The 26,892-nt window shown below is 42.6% G+C and overlaps 1 protein-coding gene across 1 annotated transcript in view; it reads left to right on the top strand.

The window, feature by feature from the left end:
• LOC127049601 (fibrinogen-like protein 1) overlaps window positions 1-23,311 on the top strand; it is a 32,312-nt gene extending 9,001 nt beyond the window's left edge. The window contains exons 2-8 of the mRNA XM_050950626.1: window positions 7,018-7,102; window positions 12,183-12,393; window positions 13,348-13,507; window positions 16,473-16,570; window positions 17,622-17,710; window positions 21,707-21,897; window positions 22,502-23,311. Coding sequence (XP_050806583.1) covers window positions 7,018-7,102; window positions 12,183-12,393; window positions 13,348-13,507; window positions 16,473-16,570; window positions 17,622-17,710; window positions 21,707-21,897; window positions 22,502-22,682 — 1,015 coding nt within the window. The 3' untranslated portion in view covers window positions 22,683-23,311. The remainder of the gene's footprint in view (window positions 1-7,017; window positions 7,103-12,182; window positions 12,394-13,347; window positions 13,508-16,472; window positions 16,571-17,621; window positions 17,711-21,706; window positions 21,898-22,501) is intronic.
• Window positions 23,312-26,892: the final 3,581 nt, after the last annotated feature.

Here is a 26,892-nt window from a genome sequence, read left to right as displayed (position 1 = left end):
TGATTTTGACCTCAGGCAAAATGGTTCAACAGCTGATACAAGAACTTGACTATTAAATAAATTAATATAATTAATGTCAATCAACATGGGCTTCTAGAAAATATTTATTAACGAGGAGCTACACCTATCTCATAGAACTGGAAGGGACCTTGAAAGGTTATCAAGTCTAGTCCCCTGCCTTTACTAGCAGAACCAAGTACTGATTTTGCTCTAGATGGTTCCCTCAAGTATTGAGATCACAACCCGGGGGGTTAGCAGGCTAATGCACAAACCACTGAGCTATCCTCACCCTTCTACCCAAAAGAATTTGCCAAACTAATTTAGTATCTTTTTTTCGTGAGCTTACAAATTTGGTTGATAAAGGCAATATGTTGATGTAATATATTTAGATATCGGTAAGGCATTTGTCTTGGTACCACACAACATTTTGATTAAGAAACTAGCAAGATACAAATCAGCCTGGCATGCATTAAATGGATTAGAAGCTGGCTAACTGATAAGTGCAGTGTGTAGCTCCAATGGTGCAAGTGGCACTGTTGTGCCATGGCCCACAAGATTGTGGGGGTATGCTTTACCTGCTGTGATGCCACTCGTTCAATGCCACTCACTCATATTTGGCCCTACCACATCTCCACCAGATGGAGGAGGGCTGAGCCAAACCTGAGCAGTGCTGCGACCCATGTGATAGGTTGCAATATCATTCTCCACTTGAATTTGGCCCATTCCTTGTGTACACAGGATGGGCAATGGGAGCAAGTGGAGCCTCTGGGCAGTGAGGATAAGGCAGAGCCATCTAGCCAGGATGAGAGTGGAGCAGTTAGCTGGGGGGTGCCAGTGAGTGGCCAGGAAGGTCCAGAGGACAGTGGGTGAGGAGCTGAGAGCAAGTTGTTGGTAGGCTATGGGGTGAGTAGGGAGTGTTTGGGGGACTGTGGGGTATGTGGTTGGAGTGAGTGGGGGATGTTGGAGCTGGTGGGGTGAGTTGTGGGGTTTATGAGGAATATTGGGGGGGAGGGTATGTTGGAGCTGGGATGTAGGACATAAGCAAAATTTTTGATTCTGGAATCAGAAAGGGGGCCCTTAACCTATTCTTGCACCAGAGCCCTCTGGGGCCTTGTTACATCACTGGATTGGTCTCAAAATGAAACTGTAAGTGGCAAATCATAGACTCATAGAATATCAGGGTTGGAAGGGACCTCAAATCATCATCAAAGCACTTGTGTTTCCAATGGGGTCCCACAGGGATCAGTTCTTAGCCCTACACTGTTTAACATTTTTATCAGTGGCCTAGAATAAAACATAAAATCATCACTGATAAAGTTTGCAGATGATACGAAGTTTGGGGGAGCGGTAAATAGGGAGCAGAAACTTGATAATCGAGAGCTCTTCAATGTAGACACAAAGGTATAACACAGTCCAATGGTTGTAAGTTGAAGGTAGGTAAATTCAGACTCTACATAAGGTGTACACTTTTAACAGTGAAGGTAGTTAACCATTGGAACAACTTACCAAGGGTCATGGTGGATTCTACATCACTGGGAAGTTTTAAATCAAGGTTGGATGTTTTTTTAAAATATATGTTCTAGTTCCAAGGCCTATGGCCTGGAGGTTAGACTATATGATCACAATGGTCTTTTATAATCTATGAATCTATTATTTCAATGCAGCTACTCCTGATTTTCCCTGATGTAAGTGAGATCAGAACCAGGTCCATGTCCTTGCCCTGAGGTACTTATACTCAAATTAAATTTGTGACAACAACAAATTAGAGTCACATATGCTACATACACAGTAGCTAAACTCTCAGAGTGATCTGTGCTTACTCTTTTGAACGTTATTGAAATATTGTAACCTAGCACCTTTCTCCTACCACTACTTTTCCTTTGTACTTAAATTTTTCTGGCTATTCCTTTTTAGCAAACTAGGGGGCCTCTAATGTATACATTTTGGTTTTTAATAGCTTAAAATCACAGCTTCCAATTTTTACTGATTTTTATTGATTTTATCTTTTTAAAAAAATCCTTGATCATTGGAATCAAGGGCAGAATTAAAAATGGCTTCACCAGGACTTGCTGCTGGAGCTAATTTCTTCGAAGCCTGAAATGGGGTTCTCCAATATATGCCTCAAAGAGCTTTGTGGCTATATACTCCTCTGCAAATTAAGTGAATCGGTCCTAATTGCAGTGTGACACCCTGGCACCCCCTTATTCACCACTGTCATGTAATTAGGATATGCTTTGTACAAAGTGTGCCTTGTGAGGTATCATTGTAAACATCTTGATCTGCTAGACATTAATATCTTGTTGGATTGTATGTGTTACTGTCATATGTGAAGTTACGAGGTTTGGCTATGTATGTGCAACTGAAACATGTTGAGAGGTTGAGAACACCCACAAGCTGCCTTGCAGGTACAACAATAGAAAGGCCAAACAATGATTATGGCTTATTGAGGAAATGCACACAAGCACAAGGATTACTCCAGGAACAGTGTACAATAGAAACCTCTCAGAGATAGCACTACACAATGGGAATTGTTTGACCCAGGTCACAGCAAAAGAACTTTCCCGCAAGTTAGAAGAAGATATAAAAGGGAGAAATGACTTCATGAGGGGATCTCACTCTCCCTACAAGAACACACCTGAAACTATGAGAGGAAAAGGATTGAACTGGGTGTGGGGATGAAGTGCTGGTCCCAGGCTAAAGGGATTTCTAGCCTGTATATGGAAATGTGATAGACTGTTTGTATGATCACTCAGGGTGAGAGACTATGATCCATCCTATCTAATATTGTAGGCTTAGTTTGCAATTGTTTTATTTCTTGTGGTAATCTACTTTGATCCGTTTGCTATCCCTTATAATCGCTTAAAAGCTGTCCTTCTGTAGTTAATAAATCTATTTCATATTTTATCTAAAACACTGTGTGTTGTATGAAGTGCAAAGGGGATAAATCTCAACTCATGAGCAAGAGTTGGTGCATGTCTACTTTCCTTTGTAGAAGTGGCGGACTGGGTAATAAATTCATACTGGCCAGGTTTTGACCAGGGCAGGGTGGTACAGCTCTGGGGTCTTAGGCTGGGGAGCTGGGAGTATTTTGTCTGTAGCTTCTGTATTATGGGTTCATGAGTGGCTGGCCAGAGCATTCATGAACACAGCTGGGTGTGGTCCCTGCCTGTGGATGTTGGTTTGAGTGTAAGCTTGGAGGACTTTGCAGCTTGTCACAATGTCACAGTGCAAGAGGGAACCGGAGTGAGACACAGGGCTCAGCTGTACCTCAGTTCCAGATGGCACCCCGGGGGGGAACCTGTCACATGAAGTTCATGAAAATCCAGTTTACTAGCAACAAATCAAGCATGCAAGATACTGTGGATATATTACAAGTACCAATAATAATACATACCTCCAAAAAACTGTGCAGTGCTTTACGTAGCGCTTTTCAGCCATAGATCTCAAAGCACTTTACTAAAGAGGGCAGTATCATTATCCCCATTTTACAGAGGAGGAAACTGAGGCCCAGAGAAATGAAGTGACTTATCTGTGGTCACCCAGGAGGTCAGTGGCAGAGCTGGGAACACCTGGTTCTTCTGGGTCCCCTGGAAGTGGTGTAAAAATGGGGCAATGTGTAAAACAGTTAATATTTGCAGATAGCATGACTGTAGTGCCGAACATTTTACGAAGAGTGAATCTGACTTAGTTCTAAAAAGCTGAATGGGAATTAATATTGCAGTTCATGTATCTGCCATGCATATTCCTGGAAAAGAAAATGCTTTTGCAAATGTGCTGTCAAGGGATTTCAACAACTGTGAGGAGGTATCATTAGAGAACACGCAATGTTCATATTTACTGAGGATGACTCAATTATTTTAAGTAGAAGCCAAATGGAGCTGTACACAGAGACACTCTTCTGCAACATCTGCTTCAGATGATCTCCACACCACACCAGGTCCTTGCCTAACATCTCTGCTATCCCTAAGGTTTGGTCTAAACTAGGAAAATAAGTCATGTCTGAAAATGTCTAAACAAATATGTTTTAACTAATATGATTATAAACATGATTTGGGCCCAGATCCTCAATGATATTTAGGTGCTTAACTCCCATTGATTTCAATGAGAGAGAGATTCATAAACCCCTTTGAGATTCTGAGCCTTGGCACCTAGTGTAGGCAGGTCAGGTCATGTTTAAAAGCCTATTAGCTGGTCGTGATCAACCATAGACTCCTGCATAGGGAAGAGTTAACATGTTTTCAAACATGACTTATCTACCCAGTCTTGACTAGTCTCATGCTTCTGCATGAGTTTTGCCTCTGTAAGGAGGGGGTTAAAAGTCAACAAGGAGGTCACAATTTGTCCCAGGGCTAATAAATGGCAGCTTTAAAAACCTAATTTAGAGACCAAACCAAGAGTCTGGTGGAAGCACAATAAGATCCTCTGTGGGAGCATCTGATTGTGGGTCCCAAGCCAATTGTCAGGCTAGCAAAGGTGGGAGCCCTGTGCAGACAGGAGAGTAGAGAAGGGGAGAAAGTACAAAGATCAGAGACTTTTGGGTTCTGTGAAGGGTTTGGAGAGTCCTTCAGGAAGGGGTGGGATATGAAACCCTAATCCTGCAAGCACTTATGCACATACTGAACTTTATACACAGGAATAGTTTCATTGGCTCCAAAGGGCCTGTTCACATATGTAGAGTTAAGCATTTGCTTACGTACCTGCAAGATGGTGGCCTTTATTTGTGTGTGTGTTTTTAAAAGGAGCTGGATCATGTGTAACTCTTAAGGTTGTGCTCTCGGTTACACCCAGGCAGCCCCATTGACATCAACAACCGATAGGCAAGAACAGCTATTGTAAGTATTGGCTGACTAGATCTAACTAAAAGAGAGATTATTAACAGATGAAAAGTCAGGAATACTAATAATTCAACATCTGGGAACCGTTAGCTTAGCTTCTTTGACCCAGATTCACAAAGTATTTAGGCACTTAACTCCCACTGATTTCAGTGGAAGTTAGGAGTCTAAATACCTTTGAGGATCTGGGCTTTTTGAAGTCAGTGAGGGCTGGGGAAGGAAGTGAAGCACTCTGCAGAGTAGAACCCAGAAAGAAAAAATGGAGGAAGAGAAGTTTTGTTCATTTAATTTCATAGTTTAAAAAACTGGCTATTAGAACAGGGCTACCTCCAAAGCTGAAGGAAAAGCATTAATTTGATAGTAAATTATATTTGTGGTTGAGAAATGGGTGAAGAGTGCTGATCTCTTAAAGGAGAGAGGGGAACACTATTTTTATTAATAAAATGGTATTATTGCACTTTTGTAATAGAATTGTTTTCAGTAATAATATGGGGGCTATGCAGAAACTGAATGACATGTCATTTGGCATCATTAGCTATTCTCTTGAGTGGCCAAACACTTGCCTTGTAAAATGGAGAATTCTTCCTATTTTCCTGAAAATAAATATTAATTATTTGGCCCTAATGCAGAGGGAGTGGCCTGTCTCTATTATTTTTTGCTCCATTCACCACAAACCTCCTTGTTTTTGTTAACTAGAAAATCCAATCTTCCCATTTTGAGGTTAGTTACACAACCACAACCCTTCTGAGGTTTCAGTGTACTAGAGTCTTGCTTAATATCCTCATTTTCTACTCTCCAGTTCAGATTTCCTGTCCTTTGGCATTCAGATTTCTGTTTTCTATATTTTTAGACATAAACCAGATTAAACAACAATGCAAATAAACACTGAGTCCAAAAGGCTGCATTCATACTTTCTTATGGAATTCATTGTAATTAGCACGGCTGTATTAAATTTATAGGGGAACACCCATGGGGAAAGTTAGCTTCAGTAATTCATTTAAAGGCTTACATAAATCATTCTTCATTGCATTTTACAGTTAAATAATGTGAACAATGATGCCTGGCAATGGAACCCTTCCCTTTTAAAGAACATCATTGATATAAACATGATTTTAGTCTCCTCATACTCAGAAGAAGTAGGATGAGCATTAGGTAACAATCAAGCAAAATGATTAGGTTTTGAGCAACTGTTTAATGCAAGAGATTCCAAATATATTTTTAAGCTTGGCAGAATTTTATTTATATGTTTTTATAATTTCGATGAATAATATTTATGTTTACTTTTAAGCATTTATTTTATTTAAATTTCCACAATTGTGCAAAATTATAGGTGTTAAACATTTTCCCCCAATTTTTATCAATTTAAAATTTCCACAGCTGTGGGAAACTATGGAGTTTAAGATGTTGGGGGAGGGGATAGATTTTTTGTTGTTTTTGCACATTTGCTCTTTTGTTTATACAAAATATTGTTATGCAAAACATTGTGGACAGTTTTGCCATTTGACCCATATTCATCTCCATATACTTGACTTCAATCTGTTTACATTTATTTCAGATGAGACTTTAGTTACCACACTGTCTTGTCTGCTCAGTGTGGTAACTGAATAGCCTTGGCACATTTTGTCAGAGCTGAGGCTTCACCCTGGGTCCCTGCCCAAATGTATCCCTCCCCGCACCGTTCAGTAGGAAGGTGCACCAGTCGCTTGCCTGACTGCTGTCCCCACCTCAGAGCTGGACTGCATTTCATTGGTGGGTGAAGTGTATACGGAATATAAGGCCAAATCTTCCAGTCTTTACTCCAGCAAAAACCACTGAAGTTAATGAAAGTTTTGCCCGACTGCAAGATTTCAGCCAACTAGTTTGTAAGGAACTCTATAAAGAGAGATTACCATTAAAATAACATGCACTGTAAATGGTGCATGTGCCTGTCTGTGGGAGCCAGAGGGGCTTGCTAGAGTGTCATTCATCCCATCAGGGAGGCACTGAGCTAGGAACCCATGGCACTGTGTCTGGACCAGTGAGTCCCAGACCTTTCTAAGATGCATCTTCTTTTCATTTTGTACTCCATGTCATTTCATGTACCTTCTTTAATAAGTCCTGTCGCACTTATAGAGGACTTCATTGTGGTTTGTTTTTGGTGGAGTTAAATACGCACATAGTACAGTAAATTCATTATTCTCCCCAGGCTACATGAAATGATTACAATGAGATCCTGGTTGCTGTTGCTGCTTCTGCTTGTGAGCTTGTGTTCACCTGCACCTAGACTTTCGGTAGGTATCACTTGACTATAGTTTGTGTCATCTCTGTTAGCTGATTACTATTTATTGTTTCCAGGAGCATCCACAGTGTGCTTGGTAGGGCAAAAACACAAAAAAAGACATGGCCCCTCTCCTAAACAACTCACTTCCTAAAAAGATAAATCAGACAGAGGGATGTAGGAGTGGAGGAGGAGGTATCACAGCATGCAGGTAAAACAGTCAGGTGAGAATTGTCTGATCTGGGATAATAAGAGTGTTTACATAATATAGGGGGTTGGGTTTCATTGTGGTTGGTTGGTGTACATGGGGACATTGTACTGTAAGATTTATAGACTATGCCCACAACCGTGCCACAAATCAGTCAGTTAGTTTCTTGTAGGAATCACTAGTGGAAGGTGGTCTTCAGGATGTACACCTCTACTCTGATATAACGCGACCCGATATAACACAAATTCGGATATAACGTGGTAAATCAGTGCCCGGGGGGGGGCGAGGCTGCACACTCCGACAGATCAAAGCAAGTTCGATATAACGCGGTTTCACCTATAACGCAGTAAGATTTTTTGGCTCCTGAGGACAGCGTTATATAGGGGTGGAGGTGTATTTGAAAGCAGAGGGAGGAATAGTTTTGTGGATGAGATCTGCAGATAGCTCTTCTGGGGCCCAGTCATGAGAGGTGCAACTCCCATTTAGGGTATGGCTACACTTACAGTTTTGCAGCGCTGGTAGTTACAGCTGTGTTCGTACAGCTGTGTAGGGCCAGCGCTGCAGTGTGGCCACACTGACAGCTACCAGCGCTGCAGTGTGGCCACATTTGCAGCACTTGCAGCGCTGTTGGGAGTGGTGCATTGTGGGCAGCTATCCCAGCATTCAAGTGGCTGCAACGTGCTTTTCAAAAGAGGGGGGTGGGGTGGAATGTGACAGGGAGCGTGGAGGAGACAGACAGAATGGATTTTTGGAGTTGACACTGTTCTCAGCTCCCTGCCTTACAAGTTCTAAGGACTGTGCCTACCTTCAATCATTTTAAAAGTTCTAACTCCCTTCCCCCACTCCTCTCTCATTCACTAATTGCAAATTATGCACTGCTAAATACCCGTCAGACCAGATCAGCAACTGCTGAACACGGACTTCCCCCTCCCCCTCTGCCGTGTGAGCGTGCTGTTTCTCTCTTCAAGCAAACAGCTGTGAACATTCCAAAGTAATTCCCCTGCCTGCCTCAGCTCGCTCAGCAAACAGGAGCTGTGTTTGTTTTTTAAATAAGCAGTTTGGCTGAACTCCGAGCTCTCCCTTTCTTCCGGTTTGTTGTGGACAGGAATTCTGGGATACCTCCTTATACCCCGGAGGTCAATAAAAGCGCTGGTGGGTGTCCACACTTGCTGACCAGCGCTGGATCACCTGTGCTGGAATCCCTACACCCGAGGCTCGACCGGGTGTACAGCCAGCACTGCAACCAGGGAGTTACAGCGCTGGCCGTGCTTTGCAAGTGTGGCCACATCCTAAGTTGCAGCGCTGTAACCCCCTCACCAGCGCTGCAACTCTCTAGTGTAGCCAAGCCCTTAGTGATTTATCTGTGGTGTTTTTCTCAGAGTGCCAAGCATTCGAATTCCGTAAAGCTAGCTGGAGAGGAAGGATGGCCATAAGGTTACAGAATAGTATTCTCAGATCTGCATTCTCTTCGTGCCTGTGCCCATGGCCAGCTCCAGCATTTTTGCTGCCCAAAGCGGTGGAAAAAGAAAAAAAGCTGCAATCGGCAGCACTTCGGCGGCAGCTCTAATGTCGCCGCTTTACTATTGGGCAGCAATTCGGCGGCGGGTCCTTCCCTCCAAGAGGGACTGAGAGACCCACCACTGAACTGCCACCGAAGAGCCGGACGTGCCGCCCCTTCCCATTGGCCACCCCAAGCACCTGCTTGGTGCACTGGTGCCTGGAGCCAGCCCTGCCTGTGCCGTGCTTGTACTCTCCACGTGACCTCAGGCAAATCACTTCACCTCTTTGTAGCTCAATTTAACTGAGGTCAAAATTGGAATAACAATACCCCCCTACCTTGCAGACAGGTTAGTGAAGGGGACTAGTGAAGCTAACTCTTTGGAAACTGCTTTGAGATGGAAGGTGTTTTGAATGGGAAGCATTATCTGATACCAGAGCATTTCTGCTAACAAAGTGCTCAATCCTTTGAGTTGCCACGACTCCTATTGACTTTGATTTTTCCACAATAAAGACAAATGCATGTTATTTATATGGAATGTACTTTCTCGCCTAGTTTGTTATGATACAAATGTTGGGCCATTGGTATTTTAAATGTGTTTTCTTAGAGGCACCTTTCTTGAGCTAACTTTCTATAACATTTAGGGTCAGATTCAGAATCCCTTACTCAGGCAGAATGGTATTTCATTACATGGCAGCCTCAATGGCCCTGCGTCTGGAGAAAAGTACTATTCAACCTGACTAAAGCTATCAGAACTGATCCTGGAAGGTGCTATGAAGGTGCTCCAGAAAAACATCAGGCCTAGTCCTGCATGCCCTTACTCGCTTCAGTAGTCTTTACACACATAGGGGAAACAAATGCATTTAAAATAATAACTGTCAAAATTGCCATTTTTATGATAATATAAGAGAAAAATCTAAATAAGTAACACATTGTGTCTCTGTCATGCTGCCTTTCCACGTGGACACACTTGGCTCTAACTCATCCTTAAATCCCCATTTTGGAACTGAGGCCTGTTGGAACAGGCACAAGTAACCACAGCTTGTTTTCATAAACTAAGTTGACTTGATAGTACTGAGGATAGTGTGAAAATAGCCTTATGAAGAATAAACAACAGCTCTGCGGTCAGAGAAGAAACAGAGAAAACCAACTGGAGCAAACTGATTACTTCTTTTTTTCCCCCACTGGGGGTAAAAAGGCAGGCGGGGGAAAGCACAGCAACAGGTAGCCCAGGCAGTCTCTGGGTAAATGTAAGGGGCAAGTTACGTTCCTACAGACCACAATAAGGAGTGACTTATTAACCCAATAGCTTTCCTTCCAAATGTAGTATAGGGGCCTTAAGTACTCACAACCTGCTTTCAGTAAACCACAGAAAGGCTGTCCTAGACTAGCACTAAACTCATGACCCCACCTGCATTACATACTTAAGACTGGCACAAACAAACTGCTAGCCGGCAAATTAAAAACTGCTCATGTCCTTTGTCTTCCTAAACTGTTCACTGTTTGGGCCAGGTCCTTTGCCTGCTTCTATTTTTGGATGGCACCTCTCCCCTGGTGGGTGCAACTGCAATGTGAATAATAAGGAAAACAAGAAAGCACCTGAGCGTAGCCGGCCTCTACATTTGACCCTTATGTACAGTAAATTTCCTTACAAAATGGTAAATGTCACCTCACAAGACGGTCCTGGAACAACTTGCTGTCTCTTACTCAAGGCAATGACAACAGGGGGAGCATATTACTCTGTCGTCCAGCCCATAGTCCATATTCACATGCCTGGAATTCTCTAAAAGGACGGTTGGCCAGCAACTGTCGGTTCTTCCCGACACTGACCGGCCACTGGCTTCTCCAGTGGCAGGAGTGAGAATTTACATAGGAAAAAGGAATTGCCAGACTGGATCAGACTCAAGGTCCATCAGGACCCTGTCTCAGATAGTGACCAGCGGCAGATGCTTCAGAGGAAAGTGTAGGAACCCTGCAGCAGGCAGATGTGGGGTGATCTGCCCACCCCCTCACACACATTAGGTCTCATCCTGATCTCAAATTGTTAGAGATTGGCTTACGCCTTGAAGCATGAGGTTTAATATCCCTTCCATTAGCACTAACATGTTATTAGCACTAACACTGAATAGTCTTAACATCCATATCAATGTCCAGTCCCTTTTTGAATCTTGTTAAATTCTTGGGCTCAATGACTTCCTGGGGCAGTGAGTTCTGTAGTCTAATTACAGGAGGAAAACAATTTCCTTTTATCAGTTTTGAATTGGTCATCTTTTAATTTCATTGAAGGTCCCCTTGTTCTTGTGTTATGGGACAAAGAGAGCAGAAGCTCCTGATCTACCTTCTCTAGACCATTAATTTTTTCCATAAACTTTTGTGATATCTAGATGGTACATCAGGAACTTAGTGGGTATTAATATCACTGGAGGCTTAAACCCTCTATTTGTGCACCCAGTGAGTAGGATAAACTTCCGCACTCTGCCTCACCCCTGACTTGGAGCAACCATTTTTGGTAGTGGTAGGAAGGTAGTTCTGTCATCAACAACATCAATAGGTTTCTGTGGTGGTTTCTTGAGTCTGGGTCAAGTTGTTAGCCCACCTAAATCAATGTATGGTTTCAGATGAAATCTAAAGTCTTGGCATAACTTTGAAACCAAACTAGACTCAGCTTCACTTGGAATTTTTGGAGTCATTCAAGTCCACTACTCCATGCAAACTTCAGGCTGTGCAAATCCATGTAATAAGACTCTGTTGCTTAGTCTGCTATGACTTTTTCTTAAGGAATATAGCAATATGAGCTTCTGGTTTGATTCTCATCGAAAATGTTTTTCCTAGTGAGTTTCTGCTTTCGGTGATGCCAGTGTAAATCTCAAGTAACTCTACTGATTTAGATGGAGTTACTGCAGATTTATACCAGAGTAACTGTGAGTGGATTCTGTCCCTTTATCTTTCACTTTTACAATAAGAGGTCTGAGAATTCTGCATCCTTACAGGACCTCTGGGGCTGCAATGTAAGATCCATATTTTGCCACTCAGTATCTTACTCTGTAAATAAGTCCACTGATTTCATTAAAAGATAGCAGAGTTGAGCACCAGTTGTCCAAAGTAACTTTCTGATGGGCCAGTTAGTTAATGCTGCACTGCTGGAATCTCTTTGCCAAAATCAGCACAAAAAACTCTTCCCCATTGGGCTCAATTCATCTGCCATGTAGGCTGTGCTGTAATGATTTAGAGACAAAAACAATAGCCCTCTTTACCCAGTTAGATGTTTTAAATTTGGATCCCCTTGCCTCCTCAAGATAGATGTATGTGTTTGGATCATTAAGAGCTACAGACTTTCTCTCTATTGTTATCACTTTAATTACATCATGCCTCTTTTTTCCCCCTTAGGATAAGGACATCTGCCTGTTAGACAACACTAAATTAAAACAGAGGCTAAAACTGCTCCAAGACTTGCTTCAGTTGTGTGAATTACAGCTGAAGGACATCTTGGGGAACAACTATCATGGAACAAAAAGCAAGATCTTCTCAGCCAGGAGAAGCATACAGCCTGAAATCATTTTACCGACAACTAGTGGAAACTTGATAGTCTACGATCGAGGTAGGATGTTGCAGAAGAATATAATAGACACTGTCACTTCAGCATATCAAAATATTTATTTTTTGCTGCAACGTTCCATTTATAAGCAGATAGGCATATTTATGTCTTATCCACTTCCCTTAACAAAATCCACAGGAAATTTATCTCTTTAAAAATGCTTAATCTAAAATATGTATTATCTATTATATGCATAGGAGGGTAAAGGGTAGATCCATGGCCAAAGGCCTCTGATCTGGTGCATCATCTCGAGCAAGTCACTTTATTTCCCTGTACTTCTCTTCCTCACCTACACTCTGCCTGTCTCATCCACTTAGCTCTTTGGGGGCAAGGACTGTATTTCACTATGTTTTTGTACAGCACCTGGCACAATGGTCCATGGGCACGGTTTCTGTTGGGCAACAGATCAATACTGCAGAAGCACACAATGACAGAATGATATTGCTTTGCAATTGTCACAACATCAAACCTTTTTGCCCTAGGCTAATATTTTCAAAACTAGGGGACCTAAAGTAGAGTCTGAAATCCTGATTTCAACTCTTAAATCAGTGGCCTGATTTCAGGGACTTCAATGGGAGCTGAGGATTTCACAGCACAGAATAGAGGAAGAATCTAAGTTAAAGGTATCTTAGGTTGAGATGATGATGATAAACTCTTCTGAGTCTTCTGCACTACAGCTTCTGCTGCTATTACCATTGGTGAGGCTGCAAAAGATGGGTCCCGAATTTGCTAATCTAGATGCATCCTGGTGGGCCAAACTGTGTTACAATTTTTGCTAGAACCATATTTAAACATTGTTTTACAAATTCAACCCCCAGCCCAGCCAGGGTGGGACCATACAGAAGAGACAGAAATCATTGTCCTAAGACAAACTTCTATGGATGTTTTCTCTTGACTACGGTCAGCTATTTTCTCTTCCACGACCACTGTTTTATGAAGCAATACTATTCTGCTCAGATTGCTCTGCAGTGTTTAACAGCAGAAAAACTGAAAATGGATACTACCGGATTAGGCCCAGAGCAGACCGCGAACCTTTCCTGGTGTACTGTGACATGTCTGATGGAGGGGGATGGACTGTAATACAGCGACGCAGTAATGGCAAAGAGAATTTCGACAGGTATGTGGTGTGGTTAATATTTCAGTGGGGATTTAAATTACTCCATTAAGGATTGCTGTGATTTTTAAATTCCGTCCAACCTTTGATGGCACCTTACTATCAGAAATTGCTATTTTAGGCTCCAATCCTACAAATGTGCAGTCACGTGTATAGTCATTAGTAGATATGAAGGGACAATGAGTTTCTCTGTTCAGAGGCTGAACCAAAAAATCTGAAAAAAAAATCTGGTTCGATTTGAACAAAAAGAAAATTTCATAATTTTTCATCCAATTGAAGAACACAAAAAATATGATTTTGAATTGACTGAAACATTTCAACTCAATTCAGAATTATTGTTTTCCAATTTTTCAATTTGTTTTGAGTCAATCGAAACATTGAGGCTGTCTCCACATTAATTTTTTTCCTAGTTTTTGTTTTGATTCAGCTGTTTCAGGAGCACTTCATCCTTCTTCTTGTGTTATATTTGTTTTCGAAATTGGCCAAATTTGAAATCAAAATGCTGTTTGGACTCTAAAAGTTGAAACAGAACATTTCAATTCATTCAGAAAAAGTCATTTCAATCAAATCTATTTGTCGAATTCAACCCAAATTCAATTAATAGTTTCAGGGACCAAAAATTGCACTTTTGAATGGAAAACCAATTTGTTGAAAAAAATTCACTGAGTTCTAGTCCTTATTGATTAGAAGTATTTGCACAAATAAGGACAACCTATGGGAGTAACCATTTGCTATCAACCGATTAAATGATATATCCTCTCTCATATCATGAAAACTATTAAGGCTCAGTGTACTATTTACTCCCTCTTCCAGAATGTTAACGAAGATGCTAAATAAGACTGGTCTAGATTGTCTTGGCTGAAAGCCACAGGAAGATGGCTCTTACATGGAGATTTACAAAAAGCCTCTTCCTCCCACTTTCAACCTGACAATCTGGTCCATTGACTGATGTTTTGATCAGTCTTATTTAACATCCTCATTCGTGATGTGGAAAAGGAAACAAACAGTAGAGCTAGGGATAACTGAGTTTTTGGTTCAGTGCCTGAACCAAAATATCTGAAAACATTTTCAGTCCGAGTTGACCCAAATTACAATTTTTTGTTTTTTCTTGACAAAACGAAATGAAAAACTAATTTTTGAGGTGGAGAAGAGAGGAGTATGAAAGAATGATTATTTTGTCCTCAAACAAAATATTTTGTTTAGGTTTGGGTTTTTTTTACCCATCCCCTTTTTAAAGATAAATTTAGTTAAATTTCAAATTAAATGTCATTTCAAAATGAAAAATCAGAATGTTTCATATTGATAATGCAGAAATGAAACATTCTGACTTTTTCAGAATTTTTTCCCTCCATTTTTATTCTGCCGAAACTATTCGCCAAATTCAACCCAAAATTGCATTTTGCAGAGAATAAATTATTGGATGAAAAAAAATTGCCCAGCTCTACTAAATAGTATATTAATGAAATCTGAAAAGCATACTAAATTGGAAGGATCTTTGAATACTAATGGGGATATAGAAATAACACAGAGGAATCTAGAGAGAAAAAAACCAGGGGCAGAACGTAACAGAAGAAGAGTCATCTTGGAAAAATGCAGCCTACGTAATCTGATGAAAAATAATTCAAAAGATTTATATTTGAAGGGAGGGACAGGCCAGGCAAGTAGTGATGCTGCAAGACAAATAGGGGTGACAGTGGATCCAAATTACACATGGGTTTGAAATGGGATATAGATACAATACAGGCCAATGTATTCCACCCATACCCCCACCAAAGCAGAGACTTTTGCACTTTGAGGAAAGGAGGTAAAATGAGGCCCAGACAAGGCCACCTTTCCCCCAGCCAGTTCCCCCTCCAGACCAAGAATTGTGGAGGGAGACACCCCATATATTCACACGCTTGGAGTACTAGGATCCAGGCAGTGCTTCCCCTCCTCCTTGTTAAGTGGCCAGAGACTCCCGCTGGTGGGACCAGAAGTAGCCAAAGCTAGGAACAATACTGTGGAATGTACTCCAACTTTCTCTGTCCTATGCTGATTGGTTGTTGGCTCCAACACTCCCCCTTTCCCCTCTGTCTCCTCACCTGCCTCTCTTACCCTCATCTCCCCTTCCCTGTCCCCTTGACTCCCCCATTCCTTTTCTTTCCACTTAGCTGATCCACTCCTAACTCGGCCCATTTACCCCCCCACAAAAATGTGTAAATAACATGAATTTGCCACCATCACACTGACCACCCCATTTGTGTGTTCTACCTCTTCCACTACCCTGTGTCTGTCTTGTCTATCTGGATTATAAACTCTCCAGGGCAGGGCCTGTCTACTACTTTCTTTTTGTATGGTGCCTAGCACAATGGGGACCCAATTTTGGCATAGTGGGGACCCCTGAGGCACTGCCATAATAAATGTGATTAATAGTAATTACTTGAGACATTATCACTACCTTTTGTTTGCAGCTTTTTAGCCAGTTTTCAGTTCATTATTATATTGCATAGTAGTCCTGAGTTTGCAGGGTGCTTAAGAGTGCAAGGCAGAATTCTTGTAACTTGTAAGGAGACAATTTGAATTAATTACTTAATTAAGATTTTGCGAGGTTCATTGTCAGCTGCTTTACTAAAAGACAAATCTAGGACATCTACTGCATTCCATCTGTCCAGTAACTTTTGACCTGCTTCTGCAAGCACTGTACCTGGCAGTGTTAGCAGGATTGAACCCACTGCAAGCGAGTGAGAGAGAGTAATATGTAAAGCAGTCAACATTGTTTAGTATTTATTTGTAATGAGCTGCTATAAATCTGTCTTGTTTCTTATGCTTTGAATAGAATATGTAAGAAAAATGTTTCTATAGAGAAAGCCAAAGATTCACTTGTCAGGAGATTTCACAATAATAGGGTGACTGAGATTGTCAGATACAAACTCCCTAATTTCAGCATTCTACATAGAGGGCTGAAATTGATAGTTGTATCTCACTTCAGGAAATGGGCTGATTACAAACAAGGATTTGGACAGTTTCAGGGCAAGAATGACGAATACTGGCTGGGCAATGAGCACATTTATGATCTGCTGGTTAGAGGTAAGGATATTATTCTATCTGCACAACTTCTTACTAGTTGCATTTTGTTGGGGGGCGTGTCATAAACAGATAGCTAAGGGTTAATGTCTCTTTCACCTGAAGCACCTGACCAGAGGACCAATCAGGAAACCGGATTTTTTTCAACTCTGGGTGGAGGGAAGTTTGTGTCTGAGTCTTTTGTCTGTCTGCCTGCTTTCTCTGAGCTTTGGAGAAGCAGTTTCTACTTTCTAGTCTTCTGTTTCTAAGTGTAAGGACAAAGAGATCAGATAGTAAGTTATATGGTTTCTTTTCTTTGGTATTTGCATGAATATAAGTGCTGGAGTGCTTTGATTTGTATTCTTTTTGAATAAGGCTGTTTATTCAATATTCTTTTAAGCAATTGACCCTGTATTGTATCATCTTAATACAGAGAGACCATTTGTATGTATTTTTCTTTCTTTTTTATATAAAGCTTTCTTTTAAGACCTGTTGAAGTTTTCTTTACTGGGAAATTTCAGGGAAATTGAGTCTGTACTCACCAGGGAATTGGTGGGAGGAAGAAATCAGGGGAGATCTGTGTGTTGGATTTGCTAGCCTGATTTTGCATTCCCTCTGGGGGAATAGGAAAGTACTTTTTGGTTTCCAGGATTGGGAACAGAGAGGGGGAGTCACTCTGTTTGGATTCACAGAGCTTGTGTCTGTGTATCTCTCCAGGAGCATCTGGAGGGGGGAAGGGAAAAAGGATTATTTCCCTTTGTTGTGAGACTCAAGGGATTTGGGTCTTGGGGTCCCCAGGGAAGGTTTTTCAGGGGGACCAGAGTGCCCCAAAACACTCTAATTTTTTGGGTGGTGGCAGCAGGTACCAGGTCCAAGCTGGTAACTAAGCTTGGAGGTTTTCATGCTAACCCCCATATTTTGGACGCTAAGGTCCAAATCTGGGACTAAGGTTATGACAGCAATGAGCACATTTATGATCTGCTGGTTAGAGGTAAGGATATTATTCTATCTGCACAACTTCTTACTAGTTGCATTTTGAAGTACTAATCTAATGAGATTCTGCATTATAATCCAGAGGAAAACTCACTAAAAATTGACCTGATGGACTGGCATGGAGAAAGACGATATGCAATCTATGAAAACTTTCAGATCAAGAGTGAGCAGGTAAGAAATGGAGACAATAGTGATTTGTTTGTTATTGCAGGGAGAGGGTTCTATTTGACTTTTAGTACTTCTGCTTGAGTCCTGCTGAGATCTTAATAATAAAGTTCTGCAAAACTCAACCATTTTGTTCACAGGGATCCGTATCAACTAGAGACAGGACCAAGCCACAAAGAGCCTAAATGTGAACTATTGAAAAGTTCAGTTTCAGTTAGATTCAGTATTTTGGTTTGGCCCATTACAGAGAGAAGGGGCAGCAGAGAAGCTTGATATCAGGTCAGAAAATGAATTTTTCCAGAGGTTGGAGGTATTCAGATGTGGGGCATTGATTCATCTCAATTGTGCATCTTTATTTAAGGTTAATTTCATATAGGTTTGTACCCTGTGAGTTTTGTTTGGGCTTCAGATTTGAATGATTGCAGAAACTCAAAGCAAAATTCAGCCAAAACCACCAAGTTTTCTCTGGTTTGGGGTCAGAATATGAAAACAACATTTTACATGGTTCACACCTGAAAACCTGAAATAGGCCAAAGTTCACTCCAAATTTGGTTCAATTTTGTTGGCGTTTGATGTAGGTTTGCTTGTTACTTGGCCCAAGTTCACCAAAAGTTTTGCCACCCTCACTAGACCTTCTGGAGAAGCTGTCCACATTTCAAGTTTTGTTATGAAAGTTTTGGACAACTCCATTTCAATCAGTGGTAAAGGCAAATGTTATGAAAGAAAAAACCTACAGTTATTACACATCTATTATCAGTCTCGTTCCGGGACTACTGTGTTCATCATTGTAGTATCTGAGCACTTTCCAGTGGTGCAGTATGCGACGTGTCCACACATATATCATGGATTGTTTGTTCTCCCATCCTCCTCCCGGAGGGAGAAGCATGTTCAGTGGAGTGATTTGGTTTGGTAGGATGTGGTTGTTGGGTATTTTGGAGTTCTGTTTATTTTTTTATATAAATATACCTGGTTTTGTGCATTTGTATTAGAGAAGGCAAGATCAAAGAGATGTGCCTGGCAGTTGGAGTGAAATGTGGTGAGGTTTGTGATGCTCCATAGTTCCTGGGGGAGTTCATTCCACAGTGTTGGACTGGCCCACGGAGAAGGCTCTGTCTCTCACACACACAAGCTTCACTCTTATTATTGAGAGTTCTGTTGTGCCAAAGGAGCATAGTTGCAGACCACAGTTTTTGTCCTGGAGCATTATATAATCTTTTAAGTATACTGGGCCCACACCTTGGAGCACTTTGAACATAAGGATCAAGACCCTGAACTTAATTTGAACTCCTGTTAGAAGCCAGGGTAGAGAATGGAGGACAGATTTGCTATGATCTCAGTAGTCGGTGTGCCAAGGAAATGCACTGCAGTGTTCTGAACTAATTTAAGTTTCCAAGTGCTGAAGGCTTCGTGAACAGGTATATTGCATTTCTGTAATTCAGCCAAGAGGTGGTGAAGGTCTGAACAACTGAGGCCAGGTCTTTATCTGCCAGGATGGGATGGAGTTTCTACCCAAGTGGAGATGGTAGAAAGCATTATTAATGGATTTTGCTCGACTCCTATAGACTGAATTGACCAGTTGTGGATGTGTATCCACCAGCATCACCTCTGTCAGCTTCAGCCAACTGTTTTTCATCCAAGAGCTGATCTCATCCAAGCACTGGAGCATCTTGGTGGTGTGGTTGTATGTGGTGAAGGATAGATAGAGCTGTGAGTCATAGGCGTATTGCTGGCACTTGAGTCCATGTTGTATGACTGCATATAGATGTTGAATAGGACTTGAGAGAGAACTGATCCTTGTGGGATTGTACAAGTGAGAGGTCTACTAATGGAGGTGCAGTAAAATGTTGAGCATACTATCAGCATAACACAAATCAATGAAGTGCAGTTTCCCATCACTACTTTTTGGTGTGTTCTCTCAGGAAAGACTCAAAGCATTTTAGCACATTACCCTGAACCCCAGCCACCTCTTGCAGGCAAGTCAGCAGAATCTCATGTGTTGAACGCTGTGCAGAGGTCCAGAAGGATGGGAATAGATATGTGTTCTATCCGTCGACAGCAGGAGATTATCCATCTGTGCCACTAAGATGGTTTTGATTCCAGGTCCTGGCCTGAAACCAGATTGTGCTGGATCTAGAATGTTAGCTTCCATTAGATGAGCTTGTAGTTGGCCTTTTGCTAGCTTAAGAGAATAAGAATAGCCATACTGGATCAGACCAGTGGTCCATCTATCCTATCTTCTGACAGCTGCCAGTGACAGATGCTTCAGAGGGAATGATCAGAACATGGCAATTATTGAGTGCATCAATCCCCTGCCTTCCAGTCCCAGTGTCTGTCAGTCAGTGGTTTAGGAATGCTCGGAGCACCTCTGACCATGTAGGCTAATAGTCATTGATGGACCTATCCTCCATGACATTATCTTATTCTTTTTTGAACCCTTCTCTGTGAGCTTGCTCAGGAATGGGAGCTTTGACACCGGGTGCAGGCTAGGACTGAAGTATCTACGGTGAGTTTCTTCAGTGTTGGTTAGACTATCATGTGTTTGAAGGAGGAAGAGAAGATTCTTTCTCTAAATGAGACACTGACTATTTCATTCAGGAGTGGCACCAGTTGTTCATGATTTTCTTTCACAAGCCAGAAGGGGCCTGGGTCAGATCCACAAGTCTTGGGTCAAGACTACTGTAGGGTGTCCATAACTCCTTCAGGAGAGAATGTACTGAACTCTGGGAACGCAGGAGGGCTGTTGGTTGGTGGGTATAGGCAGAGCAGATTCATACTGTTTAAGATGCCTTCCTGAATGTGCATGATCTTTTCAGAGAAGCAGGATGATAGATTTTTGCTATACTTGGTGCTCTGTTTTGATGCAGGCTATAAGCACTCAGGGCTGACTGACTAAGAGGTTTATCACCCTGGATGACTCCTTGGGGCAGGATTTGGCAGACTCAATGGACACTGATAGGAAGATTCTCTTGGCCTGTTCTTCTTTGCATATGTGTAACGTGCCTCGCGTGACATGTGATCAGGATTCATCACCAAATTTGGTCCGCTGGTTGGATCATTAGCTTCCCTGGACCGGGTACTGATGGGGAGCACAACATGTCTTAGGCTTTGAGGAATTTGTTGTTTCATCCTGTCTGAATCAGCCTTTGTTTTCCATCACTGGCTCTCGAGTTTCTGCCCCTCTTCATCCACTGCAAGACATCAGAAAACCAAGGAGATCTGTGTGGGCAATGGGGAGGAAGGGGCTGCATAGGAGCCAGCGTAACAGTGGCCAAGGCCAGTGTAGAATGGTAATGATTCACCAGGTCCTTGACACCTCATACTGTGGGTGGGGTGCTGTTGTCCTTCAGAAAGCTTTGCAATTTGTTGGAGTCCATGAGTTTTTATGGTCAAATCAGACTCATTGGTCTTTCTTCTTGGCTAGATGCTGGAAGGTTCTCTGGCCACTGCCCTAATGAGGTGATGGGTTGTCCAAAAGAGTGGCTGAGTTATGATGTCCTCTGTCTTGACAGCTAGGCTGCAAATCAGGTCCAGAGCATGACCAGCTGTGAGGCTGGACCAGAGATGATCTGTGAAAGTCCTAGGGAGGCAAGAGAGGAGATGGATTTTTGGACTTTTGCATTTGCAACCTTTGTCAATGTATATGTTGAAATCTTCCAAGATGACAAGTCTGGGGTATTTCACCACCATTGCCCCTCAAATCACTCTTCTAATTTCTAGGTATTCCTGCCAGGATCAGCCAATTTGTATCATGTAGGTGTTGAAAGAGAATAATACTTGTAGCTTTTGTAGCAGGAGAGCAACTTGGCAGTATATTTGGTAGATTAGATGGGGTTTTGGCCCAGGGCTAATATAAAAAAGAATAAGACCAAAATCATTTTTTACTTCAGTGGAGTTATACCAAGGATTAATTTGGCCCACAACATATTGCAGAAAACAATTATGGACTTTAAAAAAGAAATAAAAGTCTGCTTCTAACAGAGTGTTTACATTTAACTCTTGCAGGACAATTACAGGTTATGGGTTGGCACCTATTCTGGTAATGCTGGTGATGCTCTGTCTGGAGGGAGTAACTTTGAAGAACAGTGGTCAGCATCACTCAGTGGGATGCCGTTCTCCACATCAGACAAGGATCATGATAGATTCCTAGCAGGCAACTGTGCACAAGAGAACAAGTGTGGCTGGTGGTTTAACAGGTATGGGAAGAAGTTGACTGTATCCAATACTCAAAGGGTGATGCACATGGGACTAAGGCTGTGGGCGGGTGTGTGGCAACAGTCTGTTTTTTCATTACCATTCAAGGCAGAGAGGTTTAAATAGCTTTCATGATGACTTCCAGAAGAAAAGCATAAGAGGGCACCAAGGGCCTGAAGGAAACAATTCCTAGCCACTAACAGGCTCAACTGGCAGTTAGAGTGTATGTTAAGGGCATTTCTCTAGTTTGAGGTGATTAATTTTTGAGCCTTCTACCACAGTTGGCCATAATTATATTTCTTTTTTGTTATATTTCATTGGTGGGTATTACTGGTATGTTAGCAATTACTGAGTCTGGTCTCACAGGCCCTCTCTGCAGGGAATGCACGCTGAAGTCAATAGTTCTGCATGTGGACAGTTTGCAAAACTAAGCATTTTGTTTCATATTAAGCCCTTATAAGCCAGGTCCTCATCAGGTGTAAACTGGCATAGACCCATTGAATTCAAATGTAGATCGATAAAAATACGTTGTATTTTGCTGTAATGATGCAATGCCTTCTCACTTTAAACGGAGTCTCCTTTTTCCCCCCCTTTCATCCCTACAAGATGCCATGCAGCGAATCTCAATGGACAATATTATAAAACAGGAAACTACACTGGACGCCATGACAATGGAGTGGTTTGGTCAACTTGGCATGGGTTGTGGTACTCCCTGAAATACACAGCCATGAAAATCAGGCTTCCATCTTTTGTCGACGTAGGGAGTGGAAATGGTAAAAGCAGCTAGAACAGCTAGAATCCGCATCATTGGAGACAGAGAGAGTATAGGATAGAAAAAAATTTAGAAATCAAGGGCCAAACCCTCAGCTGGTGTAAATCAGCACAGCTGCACTGTAGTGATTGGCATTTGATCAGTTTATATTAGTTGAAGATCCATTCCCAGGGTAGTAGAATATGCCTATCACATGGTCTAATGGAGGACGTAAGGGTCTCTCATTCTTGTTAAAACCATTGGAAACACCACAAGTTTGTTTTCCAATGATCTTTAGTGGAGATGAGAGTACTCGGAAGTTCACTGGAAACTCTTTGCACCTTGCAGAATCAGGCCCTTATTCCTCTTAGCCATTTGTACCTTATAATGGCCAAATTCTTCTCACCTTGATTTCAATGGTCAGTGAATGTGGTAAGCAATATAAAAACATGGAAATAGAACAAACAAAGGGATAAGGATTTGGCCCTTAAAGCTGTCTGCTAGATCTAGGCCCCAGATTTAGATTTTGTTTTGAAGTGGACTTTGCATAGGGTGACCCAGGGCCGGTGCAAGGATGTTTCACGCCCTAGGCAAAACTTCCACCTTGTGCCCTCCCACCCCCCTCGCACCCCCAAACTGAGGCGCCCCCCCTTCCCCCACAACAGCTCTGCCCCTCCACCCTGAGGCGCCCCTCCCCCCCCACGGCAACTCCTTCCTGAGGCTCCCCCCCCAGCTCACCCCTGCTCTGCGCACGAGCACCCCGAGCACGCCGTCGCTGCTTCACTTCTCCTGCCTCCCAGGCTTGCGGCGCCAATCAGCTTAGATGCTGCAAGCCTGGGAGGTGGGAGAAGTGAAGCAGCCACGGCGTGCTCGGAGAGGAGATGGGGCAGGGGTGAGCTGGGGTGGGGAGTTCCCCTGCATGCCACCCCCCACTTATTTGCTGCAGGCAGCCCTCCCCGTGCCCCCCTGCCCCAGCTTCCTCCTTCTAAATGCCAGCGATGACCGAGGCAGCCAAAGATCCGGTTGCCGCAGTCGCTGCCGAAGAAAATGGCATCTCCCAAATCCTAGTGCCCTAGGTCGCCTAAATGGTTGTACCGGCCCTGAGGGGACCAGACAGCAAGTGTGAAAAATTGGCACAGGGGGTGGGAGTTAATAGGAGCCTATACAAGAAAAAGACCCAAAAATCGGGACTGTCCCTATAAAATTGGGACATCTGGTCACCCTAACTTTGCAAAGCCTAATATGAATGCTAATATTCTGGGAATTTTTTTATTTCAGTTATAATTTGTTTATTTATATGTTCTTGTCATTGTTCTGTACCAGATGACTTTGTGCTAATCAAAGAGAACTAGAAAGTTCTCTTCTAGTTCACTGTTCACTTCCACTTCATTATATTAGCCAAGTGAAATGAGAAAAGTGTACAGCACAAATGAATGAGAATAGAATAACAACAAGAAATGTAATGCCAACAATTAAGTCTCTTCCGATAATTTAAGCTGTTAGTAACAAAAGATTTGGGCTTGACATAGATCCTTTAACAACCATGCTGTAAAATGAGCCTACATTTTGTGTATTATAAATATGCTCTTTTAAATTAGTCGTTCTTTTCAATTTATTTTACTTTTCCTTTAGATTGTAATTTGTATTATATATTCCTACACGTGTGAATTAAAAATCATGGAAATTTACATTGTTTCTGTTCTTAAACAATACTGGGAGATGAACAAAGATTTGGATGGAAAGTCAGAAATGGTTGTGAGAGATGATGCTCCAAGACATTTCACTCACACTTTTATCTCTGGTTCTAGTAACATTTTCAGGGCCTGTAAGGCAAGCTTAATTTTCTTGAATCACGCAACATTGGGAAAGTTGGATGTTCAGTGTGAAATTTTACATGCTCTGCTTCCTGATGGCTCATCTGCCCAGAGACACAAGGTTCAAATCATGCTCTCCATTACACCTCTTTTGAGTGTAGACAACACATTGGTTGAAATGCTGACTGATGTCTTTTGCTCCCATTGTGCCAGTGCACCAGTGGTAGCACATACCTATGAGAACCACACCTATGTCTTTGGAATAATAGTCACACTTGTCACCAAAAGGAGTGGAGTGGAATCCAACACCAGAACTCCCTCTCATCCTACTCACTCTATCTGTACTTCGCACCAGTAAGCCTTACCGCAAGGCCATAATTATTTACCTAAAGCGTTTTGTTAAATGAAAAGTTACCAGAAGAAATCAGTGCTAACCTGGTGGCTCCTACTAACCCTGATTTACCATATAGTACAACCCTATAACAGTGCAGCCCTTGGCACAAAATCCAGTAGCAATAAGGGAACTTCTGTCAATGTATAGGCATGGAGGCTAGTTAAGATGGAACAATTGCTTCCAATCTACTCAGGCTGGTACTGGCACTTCTTATAAACACTATTGCTTTGGCAGCATCCTGCTGGGGACATACTCCAGGACAAAGCTACCGGCAGGTGCTTGCACACACCAAGAAGCTGAAAATCAATTTCAGTGCCAAAAAGCCAGTGCTATTCCTGCCCAGAAAGTCACAGAACATGCAACAGCCACTCTCTGACACTAGAACATTTAAATAAGGGTTTAAAACAATTTAATCAAATAGTATAAAGAAGACATTTGCTTTAGAAGAAGACCTTGCACAGGAGGGGACAGGGGAAGATATACCTGATCACACAGAGAGAGGGAGCTAGATGGAATCCTGCAGTACTTTGTGGAGGGCCCTGAAAAATCTTTTACAAGTCCCAGAATGTGTTTCAGAATATGTCTACACATCAATAAAAAATACCAAACCCAGAGCAGCATGTTTCAGAGCCCAGGTCAACTGAGTTGGGCAGGGCTAAAAATCACAGTATAGACTTTCCCGCTCAGGCTGCAGCCCAAGCTCTGAGACTCTCCTGCTCTCACTGGGTTTCAGAGCCCAGGCTCCAGTCCAACCCACCCTGAACAGCTACATGGCTAGTTTTTAGCTCTGCAGTGTGAGTCTGAGGGTATGTCTACACTACGGGATTATTCCAATTTTACAGAAACCAGTTTTTAAAAACAGATTGTATAAAGTCGAGTGCACGCGGCCACACTAAGCACATTAATTCGGCAGTGTGCGTCCATGTACCGAGGCTAGTGTCGATTTCCGGAGCGTTGCACTGTGGGCAGCTATCCCATAGCTATCCCATAGTTCCTGCAGTCTCCCCCGCCCCCTGAAATTCTGGGTTGAGATCCCAGTGCCTGATGGGGCAAAAAACATTGTCGCAGGTGGTTCTGGGTACAGCCTCACCCCTCCCTCCGTGAAAGCAGCAGACAACCGTTTTGCACCTTTTTTCCTGGGTGAACTGTGCAAACGCCATAGCACGGCAAGCACGGACCCTGCTCAGATCAAGACAGCAACATGGACGTTGTAAACACCTCGCGCATTATCGTGCAGTCTATGCTGAACCAGGACCTGCAAAACCAGGTGAGGAGGAGGCAGCTACGGCAGCACGGCGACAAGAGTGATGAGGACTTGGGCACAGAATTCTCTCAAACTGCGGGCCCCTGCGCTTTGGAGATCCTGATTGTAATGGGGCAGGCTGTAGCCATTGAACACTGATTTTGGACCCGAGAAACAAGCACAGACTGGTCGGACCGCATAGTGTTGCAGGTTTGGGACGATTCCCAGTGGCTGCGAAACTTTCGCATGCGTAAGGGCACTTCCATGGAACTTTGTGACTTGCTTTCCCCTGCCCTGAAACGCCAGAATACCAAGATGAGAGCAGCCCTCACAGTTGAGGAGCGAGTGGCAATAGCCCTCTGGAAGCTTGCAATGCCAGACAGCTACCGGTCAGTTGGGAATCAATTTAGAGTGGGAAAATCTACTGTGGGGGCTGCTGTGGTGCAAATAGCCAAAGCAATCATTAAGCTGCTGCTACGAAAGGTAGTGACTCTGGGAAATGTACAGGTCATAGTGGATGGCTTTGCTGCAATGGGATTCCCTAACTGTGGTGGGGCGATAGATGGAACACATATCCCTATCTTGGCACTGGAGCACCAGGGCACCCAGTACATAAACCGCAAGGGGTACTTTTCAATGGTGCTGCAAGCACTGGTGGATCACAAGGGACGTTTCACCAACATCCACGTGGGATGGCCAGGAAGGATTCATGACGCTTGCATCTTCAGGAACATTACTCTGTTTAAATGGCTGCAGCAAGGGAATTACTTCCCAGATCAGAAAATAACAGTTGGG

This window comes from Gopherus flavomarginatus, chromosome 1, assembly GCF_025201925.1.
Source record: "Gopherus flavomarginatus isolate rGopFla2 chromosome 1, rGopFla2.mat.asm, whole genome shotgun sequence".
Taxonomy (NCBI): domain Eukaryota; kingdom Metazoa; phylum Chordata; order Testudines; family Testudinidae; genus Gopherus; species Gopherus flavomarginatus.
This window is presented reverse-complemented; position numbering and strand designations above follow the sequence as displayed.